This window comes from Callionymus lyra, chromosome 13, assembly GCF_982586985.1.
Source record: "Callionymus lyra chromosome 13, fCalLyr1.hap1.1, whole genome shotgun sequence".
NCBI classification, from domain to species: domain Eukaryota; kingdom Metazoa; phylum Chordata; class Actinopteri; order Syngnathiformes; family Callionymidae; genus Callionymus; species Callionymus lyra.
In genome coordinates, this window is record NC_141830.1 from 19,031,376 (window position 1) to 19,042,337 (window position 10,962).

The 10,962-nt window shown below is 49.1% G+C and overlaps 1 protein-coding gene across 1 annotated transcript; it reads right to left on the reverse strand.

The window, feature by feature from the left end:
- Window positions 1-6,476: 6,476 nt before the first annotated feature.
- Window positions 6,477-10,562, reverse strand: LOC148067648 (uncharacterized). The gene is made up of 2 exons (XM_087806265.1): window positions 10,005-10,562; window positions 6,477-8,494 (listed from the first exon to the last, which is right to left on the reverse strand). Exons 1-2 carry the CDS (start codon window positions 10,336-10,338, stop codon window positions 7,116-7,118), a joined length of 1,713 nt encoding a protein of 570 aa, XP_087662391.1. The 5' UTR covers window positions 10,339-10,562; the 3' UTR covers window positions 6,477-7,115.
- Window positions 10,563-10,962: the final 400 nt, after the last annotated feature.

Genomic DNA, 10,962 nt, shown 5'->3' on the forward strand with positions numbered 1-10,962 from the left:
GCCTTTGAGCCGGGAGACAAGGTGTGGGTTTACTGTCCGGTCCGCAAAAAGGGAGTTTCCCCTAAGCTCCGCAGTCACTGGCAAGGACCTGGTGAAATAATTGACCGCTTGTCTGAAGTGGTGTATCGGGTGCGGCTGCCAAACAGAAGACGCATGGTGGTACTGCACCAGGACAGACTTTCACAATACCGTCCCCTGAGTCCTTCCCCAGCCGGTTGTGATGTTCCTGAAGACGGCACCTTGAGCCCCATGGACCCTTACTCTCCATCTACACCTGTCGCACCTAGATGGCCTACCCGACAGCATCGGCGACCTGGGAGGTTTAGAGACTTTGTGCTAGATGTTGGGGTTGTCGGGGACGACTGACCCCTCAGGTGGGGGCTATGTAGCGACTGGTGCATTATGGGTCCTCAAGTTCGGCACCATGAGTGAGAGGTGTGGGAGAATTAGTCCCACTCACCATGTTTTAAATGTTTAGACAAGCCTGTAGGGTTCTGTTAAATAAAAGGCACCCTTGTTCTTCTTGCCTGACGTTTACTGAAGCTCGCTACATTGGTGTCAGAAGTGGGATTTCTCTTGAGCAGTGGACAGAGAAATCTACGAACTTGAGCGAGCAATTGAGCTAAATCTTGGGCTCCAGCGCTAACACCGCCCTCCACTGATGGAGAAGAGAGCAACGTCAAAGATGACTGCGGATCGCCCCCTGGTGGCTGGAGGAGCCCGGCTTCTGATGAAAGACAGACCTGATGGAGCAAGTGCAATACGGGGACATCGCCCTCTACTGGAAAAGAAGACCGGAGAAGAGGAGCCGCCTGTGCACTGCCCCCTGGGGGTAGGGAGGACCTGGCCACCGGCGGATCGAAGGTTGGATCGGCATTCTCTACCACCAGAAGAGCGGGTTGGAGCAGAGGAGCCGCCTGCGCACTGCCCCCTGGGGGTAGGGAGGAACTGGCCACCGGCGGATCGAAGGTTGGATCGGCATTCTCTACCACCAGAAGAGTGGGTTGGAGCAGAGGAGCAGCCTGGCAAGTGTCACCTGTTGGCGGAAAGAACAAGACTGCATGCAGATGATGGCCCGGACACAAGGATACAGATGAGTACACCTCCACACAAGGCAACGGTTAAGCTGCCCAAGTACAATGGACTGGTACCACTTGCGCCATACCTGGCACAGGTGCAACTAACAATGCGGCATAATGGGTGGAGCAATGCTGAAGCTGTGACCCATTTGGCTCTGGCTTTGGAAGGAAAGGCAACACAAGTGCTTCTAGACCTAGCCCCAGTGGAAACCATCGACTTCCATAACCTGACCACCGCACTTCAGAGACGGTTTGGCCAGCCGTGTCATGCCGACCAGAGCAGAGAGCAGCTGACTAGTCGCCATCTACAAGAAGGGGAGAATTTGGGCACCTTCGCCGCTGACGTGCAGCAGTATGCCCGGCAAGGCTATCCGCATTTCAATGCTACATCCCAAGGAGAACTAGCACTCCACGCTTTTCTACGAGGGCTGGCACCAGAAAAACTACGACAGCATGTTTGTCTCTCCATGCCGGTGTCCCTAACCGAGGCACTGAGGGAAGCTGAACGAGCACAAGGGATCTTCGCTGCTCAACATACACCATCAAGGGCTCCTGGTCCACGGGCGCAGGTCAGGATGTTGGACTATGATGAAGATGTTGAGGAGGTCCGCCTGTCCTCAGTGCCGCCACGATCCAGACGACGACCCCGTCCGACAGATCGATGCCTTCGGTGTGACCAGCTCGGCCACTTCGCAAGAGATTGCCCTGCTCCGATCCCTATTACCAGGGTGGTGGGAAACTGCAGTGGAGTGGCGCAATGAGGGACCGCCCACTCCAAAATCCACTTTCCCTCCAAGGCAGATGGACATTGGTTGGACGTTGTGGACATACACAAGGATTGTACCTGTACTGCCAACTGGATGGTCAGCCATGTCAAGCCTTGGTGGACACTGGGTCCACCATCTCTTTGGTCCGTCCAGGCACCCTCCTTGAGGCCAATAGCCGAGTTTCCGAAATGTGGGCCCCAACCAACACCAAATTGATGTCAGTAACTGGAGAAAAGTTTAAAATTTTAGGGAAAAAGATGGTGACAGTTCGAGCGGTTGGAGCATGAGTTTTGGCTTGCCAACATCCATGATCCGTGTATCATTGGGCTGGACCTTTTGAGTCGTTGGGAAGCTCAAGTCGACGTAGTAGGAAAGACCATAATCCTGGGCAAGGAAAAAGTGGAGCTCAAGTCTAGTAGGGAGGAGAAGGCACAGCCTGATCATCGGAGGATGACAGCAGCAGTTCAAAAGATGCCAAGATCTTGTGCTCCACAAACGGCATTAGCACCAACCCTTCCAGCTTCTTCCTCTGCAGAGACTGCGGAAGCCATCCACCAACTTTGGCAGCGCAGTAGTGACGGCATGGAACCTCAGCAAGGCCAGCAGTTGAAATGTCTGCTTGACGAGTATAAAGACATTTTTGCTGCCAGGGATGAGGACTGTGGGCAGACTGGACTTGTCCAGCACGCTATTGAGACTGGTAACGCTCAACCCATACGTCTACGCCCCCATCGGTTAGCCCTCTCCAAGCGGAAGGTCGCAGTTGAAAAGATCCAGGAGATGTACAATGCTGGAGTAATTGAACCATCAGATAGCCCCTGGGCAGCCCCCGTTGTCTTGGTCAAGAAGAAGAACGGTACTTGGAGGTTCTGCGTGGACTATCAGCGCCTGAATGCAGTCACCAAGAAAGACTCGTATCCTCTTCCTCGCATTGATGATGCGCTTGACAACATTGCTGGGTCCAGTTGGTTCAACTCCCTTGACCTCGGCAGTGGATACTGGCAGGTGGAATTGGCCCCGGAGGCAAGACCAAAGACAGCCTTCACCATTGGACAAGGACTGTGGCAATTCAGGGTTATGCCTTTTGGACTCTGCAATGCACCTGCTACGTTCGAGCGACTGATGGAGAGAGTTCTGGCTAACGTGCCCCGTGACCGCTGTGTGGTGTACCTGGATGATCTGCTGGTGCATGCCGCTGACTTCGACAGAGCCCTGGCTAACCTAGGTGAGGTTTTCACGGATATAAGTCAGGCTGGGTTACGGTTGAACCCTGCAAAGTGTCATCTGCTGACCAGAGAGACTGAGTTCCTTGGCCACATTGTCAGTACTCGTGGGGTCGCCGCCAACCCAGAAAAGATAGCTGCAGTTCGTGATTGGCCTACCCCTGCAAATGTCGGCCAGTTGCGAAGCTTCTTGGGTCTGGCTTCGTACTACCGACGGTTCATCCAGGGTTTTGCCACCATTGCCAGCCCACTCCATCGTCTCACAGATAAGGGCAAAACATTCAACTGGGATGCTGACTGTTCCGCTGCCTTTACTCAGCTCAAGACTTCCCTCACTGAAGCTCCCGTCTTGGCATATCCTGATGGGCAGCGGCCCTTCATTGTGGACACGGATGCCAGTAATGTTGGCGTTGGGGCTGTCCTTTCACAGCAAGGGGAAGATGGAGAACGAGCTGTGGCCTATTTCAGCCGGGCACTTAGCAAGGTGGAGAAGAATTACTGCGTCACCCGTCGTGAGCTGCTGGCCGTGGTCCTGGCCCTGCGTAAATTCCGGCCATACTTGCAAGGTAATCACTTCCTTATTCGAACTGACCATGCTTCGCTCACCTGGCTCTTGAGTTTCAAGAACCCTGAAGGTCAAGTGGCTCGATGGCTGGAAACGCTCCAAGGTTTTGACTTTGAGATCAAGCACCGTGCAGGAAAGCTCCATGGAAATGCTGATGCCCTCTCACGTCGCCCCTGTGCTGAAGCTGAGTGTCGGTACTGTTGCCGAGAGGAAGAACGGGACCATGTGGCACAAAGGGTGATATCGGTGCGCGCCAGCAGCAGGGAAGAGGATGGGTTGGAACTTACACCTCCAGAGCTGAAGCAACAACAGGCCGCTGACGCAATCTTGGCGTCGGTGAAGGGTTGGTTGGAGGCCGGACAACGTCCAAGCTGGTCGGAGGTGTCGGCTTTAGGACCCGAGGTGAAGGCATACCACTCCCAATGGGGCAACTTCGAGGTCCACACTGGTGTGATGTACCGGCGGTGGCAAGCACCAGGGGGAGGAAGAGACCTCCTGCAGCTCATGGTGCCCAAGGCTCTCCGGCCCAAAGTTCTTCTGCATGTCCACGGCTCGGTGGGGGCAGGACACTATGGAAATACAAAGACCCTACATCGCCTTCGGAGCCGGTTCTACTGGCCAGGATGCAGACAAGATGTGGAGCTGTATGTCCACTGCTGTGATGACTGAACTGCCCAGAAGGGGCCAACACAGCGGTCCCATGCCCCACTCCAACAGACTCGCTATGTCTTGGTGGCCATGGATTATTTCACCAAGTGGCCAGAGGCCTACGCAGTACCAGATCAAAGTGCCATCACAACAGCAGAGAAGTTGGTTGACGAGATGTTCTCTCGGTTTGGAGTTCCTGACGAGCTCCACAGTGACCAAGGGCAAAACTTTGAGTCCCGGGTGTTCCAGGAGGTCTGCAGACGGCTGGGGGTGAGGAAGACAAGGACCACGCCGCTCCACCCACAGAGCGACGGTTTGGTGGAGCGATTTAATCGCACTCTTGCCACTCAGCTTGCCATCTTGACGAGTGAACATCAAAAGGACTGGGATCGTCACTTGCCCCTGGTTCTGTGGTCATACCGATCTGCAGTGCAGGAATCCAGCCAATGCACTCCTGCTGCTCTGATGTTCGGGAGAGAGCTGCGGACACCAGTGGATTTGGTATTTGGTGCCCCGCCAGAACCTGAGATTGCTGGAGGAAAGGAGATGGATTACCTCCGCAGACTGAAGGACCGACTACAGGTGGTACACGACTACAGTCGGCAGTCTCAAGACAGTGCTGGCGCCCGGCAAAAGAGGACCTATGATACACGCTGTCGAGGGCGTGCCTTTGAGCAGGGAGACAAGGTGTGGGTTTACTGTCCGGTCCGCAAAAAGGGAGTTTCCCCTAAGCTCCGCAGTCACTGGCAAGGACCTGGTGAAATAATTGACCGCTTGTCTGAAGTGGTGTATCGGGTGCGGCTGCCAAACAGAAGACGCATGGTGGTACTGCACCAGGACAGACTTTCACCATACCGTCCCCTGAGTCCTTCCCCAGCCGGTTGTGATGTTCCTGAAGACGGCACCTTGAGCCCCATGGACCCTTACTCTCCATCTACACCTGTCGCACCTAGACGGCCTACCCGACAGCATCGGCGACCTGGGAGGTTTAGAGACTTTGTGCTAGATGTTGGGGTTGTTGGGGACGACTGACCCCTCAGGTGGGGGCTATGTAGCGACTGGTGCATTATGGGTCCTCAAGTTCGGCACCATGAGTGAGAGGTGTGGGAGAATTAGTCCCACTCACCATGTTTTACATGTTTAGACAAGCTCTGTTAAATAAAAGGCACCTGTCTGTGGCAGTGTGGGAAAGACACCCATGTTCTTCTTGCCTGACGCTCACTGAAGCTTGCTACAGTATTGTAACGTTGTTACGCAACATCTGACACCTCTAGGTTAGCAAAGAAGAAAAGTTCAAAAATGACTCCGTGCCTCAACTCTCTGGACCTGTTGTCATCGATCTGAGATTCCATTTGTTCGTGGAAAAATATTCCCATGTTTCTCTTGAGTGGACGTTTTATTCCTCGTCACGATGTAACCAGGCTACATTTATATTTGTATTTTCTTGCCAGTGACTCCGCAGAGCAGAGTGGCGCAGCGGAAGCGTGCTGGGCCCATAACCCAGAGGTCGATGGATCGAAACCATCCTCTGCTATTTTGTTTTCGTTGTTTTAAAGGTTTGCAAACAGAAAAAGAAATAAATTAAAAAACACTTATTCACATTTGAAACCCTCTGTCCAAAATTATTTTAAACTGTCGAAAAAGATGTACACTAACAGGTTAGTGTTTTGTTTTTTTCAATAAAATAAAGTTTTGCAAACTTTTTGCGATAGTTTGCGTCAAAAAAAGAAAGCTCATGTTAAACTCTATCATACGTTTTTAATTTAACGTAACACTTTACCATTACTTTCTTACTTACCTCTGCTACTGTTGACCTGGCGTACATCGCCCCCTGGCGGCTTCTTGTATAATCGCTTATAGAGTGAACTCAAGTGCGTAACTGTATATGTAACTATAACTACATATGTATTTGTTGACACCTTTAAACGGCACTACATGTGTTCGCATAATCATGATCCTTCATGAGACACATGATTACTATACATTTAATAATTTATTTATTTTTGTTTAAGATAGTAAATTAGGTGTTAAAAAATGATTATCCGACTGCAGATCCAGGCATCTGAAATACTTCGGTGCAGGGTGGTAGAAATCTCTTTCAACAGGGTGAGGTTTGACCTTCTTAACTTTTATGACCACCCGGGACAAGTGATCCTCAAATAAGAAGATGGATGGAAACAGAGACAACCAAATCTCCACATCAAGTTCTTTAATTTCTTTTTAAACGCATTGTGGTCTGGTTAAACAACGTAATATCTTCTGTTGCGAGGAAACTCATTCTGCTTCAGTAAATAGTGTTTACAACAAATCATTTCGGTTTCAAGTAAATATCGTCGACGTACATTTAATACAGTAAACAGGCAGAGCAGCAGCCTGTGGCCATGCATTGTTTATCAAACACACCAATATTACAAAGTGTCCACCGTTATCATAGTGTTCGTCTTCATTTCAAGTCATATTTTGCAGCTTATTTGTTAGTTTTCTACTTGTTTATAACACAGTGTGGATCCAAAAATAAAGCCAACGTTTAACTGGAGAAAGAAAAAGTGGACTCTCGAAGAAGATGACAAGCCCGTCCTTAGAGAACCCCTAAAGAATCAGCTGTAATATGTAAAGCTCCATCAGCTTTTCTTCTTTACGACCACGGGAAAAATTTAATAACAGGGATGATAACTCATCATAGTTCAGAACCTACTGTTAGTATTCACTATTTTTGAGTTGCAAACGTAAATTATAAGGGATTGTTTTTTAATATAAAAATGATTCAATTATATCTGATAGAACAAAGAAGACACATTTCCATGTAGTACAACTTCTAAAGAGTTCCCACAGCTCAGCGACATTTAGCCACGTGTCCCGAGAGATGGTGCGAGCGTGCAAACCTCCTGAGGCAGTTGGGGCAGGAATAAGGTTTTTCCCCGGTGTGAGTCAACATGTGGGTCTTGAGGTGCCCCGACAAGCGGAAGCTCTTCCCGCATTCCTCGCACGTGTGGGGTCGAAGGTTGGAGTGAATCCGCCGGTGCTTGCTCAGGTCGCCGGAGGAGATGTAGCGGCGCTGGCAGTCGGGACACTCGAAGGGTTTCTCGCCGGAGTGAGTCCTCTTGTGCTTGGCCAGGTCGCCCGACTGAGTGAAGCTCTTGTCGCACTCGTCGCACTTGTAGGGCTTCTCGCCGGTGTGCGTGCGCTGGTGGTTGCGCAGGTGCGAGATCCGGATGAACCTGCTGCCGCACACAGTGCAGTGGTACGGTCGCTCCCCGGTGTGCGTGCGCAGGTGGATCTTCAGGGCTCCCACGTCGGTGATCTTCAGGCCGCAGTCTCCGCACTGGTGGGGTTTATGGACGGCGTGGATCTTGGTGTGAACCCTTAGGTTCTTCCTAGTGTTGAAGTTCTTACTGCAAATTTTACAAACAAACGGTTTTTCGTCCGAGTGCGTCTTTAAGTGCAGATTCAAACTCGCCTTCAGTCCAAATTCTTTCCCGCACTCCGGACACGAGAAATCCTTGTGCCCGGAGTGGGTCGTGATGTGGTACTTCAGGTGGTGCAGTCGTAGGAAGGCTTTGCCGCACACGGGGCACTTGTGAGGCTTCTCGCCGCGGTGGATCTTCATGTGCTGACTCCAGCCACTCCGCTCCATGAACTTCCGGCCACAATCTTTGCAGACGAACGGCTTGTCGCCCGTGTGCGTGCGCATGTGGATCTCCAGACTCTGAGGCGTGGTCACTTTCTTACCGCACTCTTGACACTGCACACCCACGTCCAGGCAGATGGGCTTGTCCTCCGTCTCTCCGTGATCCGGTTCGTGACACAGATGCGGCCCTTGACCCCAAGTGGCTTTGAAGTCCTTCCCGCATTCGGTGCAGGCGAGATGTCCGCCCCTGATGCCCACCGACATGTTGTGCCAGCGCTGACAGTGATTCTTCAGGTTCTTTAAATACTGGAAGCTGCGGGCACAGGTCGGGCAAGGGTGGAGCCTCCGTGGGGGGGCGGCGGGGTGGACTTCTCGGATGTGCGCCCTCAAGTCGACCTTGGATTGGAAGCTGCTGCTGCAGACGGTGCACACGTGTTTGGGGAAAAGGCCGATGGTGGAGATGCAACTTTTCAGCTCGGAGAGATACTCCTTCTGGTGGACCCACTTCACGTGGTTCTCCAAGAACTCCAGGTCCGTGAAGGAGACGTCACAGTGAGGGCACGGGAAAACGTCGGCGGATGCGTCTGAGAAGACAACAAGCGGATTAAAACTCATGACTGTGCTCTTCTGCGAAGACAAGATGGCGCTTCTCGTTGCAAAATAATAAAACAATTTACAATATTAATAATGAATTTTTTAATTCAATAATACATATGTAATCGCAATATTGTTTTTCTTGGTACTGTGGTTTTTTTTTGCTTTAAAAGCATATTTTATGTTTACCATAATTATGTTCAGTTTATTTAAAATGAAAATGTTTAGTTCCATTAAAAAGATGCTGCACCAGATTTAACAAAATCCATCTGTAGTCCTCAACAGAGATGCAGACAGTTTACATAAAAAATCACATACAAATAAAGCAAAAACACAATAATATACAAAAACACAGTACAATCTAATAATGTCCATGACGGCCGTGTGGTACTATCAGTGCGAGCAGGACTTGTGGTCTAAAAGCCAGTCTCTGACAGCCTGTGAAAAGCGATGAAAATCTGCTTTGTTCCTTAGATTGTCTGGTAAAAATCTTATCTTTTACTTTTCAATAAATGTATTCGTTTTTTTTTATTACCATGCAAATATCCAAAGTGTTCTGGCTGCTAGATGGCAGCTGTCAAAATAAAATCCCACTAGACCCCAGCAAGAAGACTGAGGACAAGAGGATACAGTCGACCCCAGCAGCTTTTGAAGCTGATGTTTGGACATATTTGAACGAAAGCTTAAAGTTACAACATCGTCAAGATCCCAGTACAATACAATATATTGTTAAATATATTGGTAGAACAAGGATACATTTGTAGTCTATTGTACAGCCAGATTCTTGCAATACACCCCACCCCACCCCCCTAAACTTTGGACCTTTCGTTTTTATTGACCATTGTTCTCAAACAAGTAAAAGAGCAAATATTTTTCACACCACTACCAAACATTTAACCCTCATGTCCTCGGGGTCAAGGTGAACGACCTCCCTGGCTTCCAGAAATACATATGCAGTGGTGGGGAGGTTGATCACCTCTACACAGAACACAAGGGATACAACAAACACATTCGTCGTCAGGCCTCCGGGACACTTGGCGGTAGAGTGGTTGACTCGTGGTCTGAGAGGTTGCGGGTTCGATCCCAGTTCCGGACAGGATTGTGGCGTTGTGTCCCTGAGCAAGACACTTGACACTGAATGGGTATTGTAACTTAGTGTAAAGCGCTTTGAGTGCTGAATAAGCATAGAAAGTGCTATACAAGTAAGAGCCATTTACCCAGAGGCATCACAACATTGTGACACACAATGAAAACGTTTCCAGGTATTATTCGATCAATCAAAACCACAGATCTCTGCCTACATCAGATGCTTAAAAATCCCATTAAAAGGGTATGAGTGACTCAAAATGTTTTTTAGTCAAAGGTTTAGAATTTTAAAAGTTGGGCATTTTAGCTTCTGAACTACAAAGGAATAGATGACAATCCACCATAGGTACTTTCCACCTCTGTCCAAGGATTCCCCAGTAAAGATCAACAGGTTATCAACCAGGTGTGTCTCACCTGTACACGCCTCTTCCTCAAAACCGTTCGCGTTTCCTTCATCTTCCTTGATCCCGGTCTCCTCTTTGACGGCTGTAAACTCACACTCCTGCACACAGTCTGACTCGATCTCCACCTTCAAATACTCCACGTGTGTTTGTGGTGAATCTTCCCAGTTTGACTTCAGTCCATTCAAGGCGGTTCCATTTTGCTCTTCACTGATCTGCAGTGAAAAAGGTTCTTCTTTGATTCGGACAAGACTCTCTTCCTGAGATTCCTGCTCCAGGACAGCATTATCCGAAGCACCATTCTCAGCGTCTGTGACTAAGGCGGTCATATTTTTTGGAGAATTCATTTTCAGTTGACAATAAAACGGTTTTTTCCGAAGATGATCGTCGGCTAGCTGTTAGCACATGTTAGCATCGTCATCGCAGCAGCAAAACCCTCGTTATAACGTAGCGTTTCCGTAGAAGTAGGTTGACGTCATTGGAACTCCTCGCGCCGCGCATAGAACAGATTCCATTTACACATTTTTCCGACTCGAAAAACGCCGTGTTTACAAGCGGGCTACATTTTTCATCAACAGCGATTGTAAACACAGGAAGTTAACGAGACCGCTTCCGGTTCTCGTCATTCACTTTGTAGCGGCGGCAGCCATCTTTAAATAGCCAAACACACGTGAACTGAATTATTATATCAACAATAAATTAATTAATACACAAATATTTATTATCTTTTAAAAGCTTTTTATACAAATTAAAGGAATACTGTAGCAATGTAATATTTGTAGGAATATAAAGGGGATAATGTTATTCTATGTTAGTCATTGTCCTTTGATCTGTGCTCTTTATATTTGCACTATGTTCTTTTTCATTTGCACCTTGTTCATATTGAACTTGATTTACCTTTTACTGTCTGCTATGTCCTGGAAACCTAATGTACCCAAGGAGATCTCCAGCGGTACGAATAGCTTTTACTA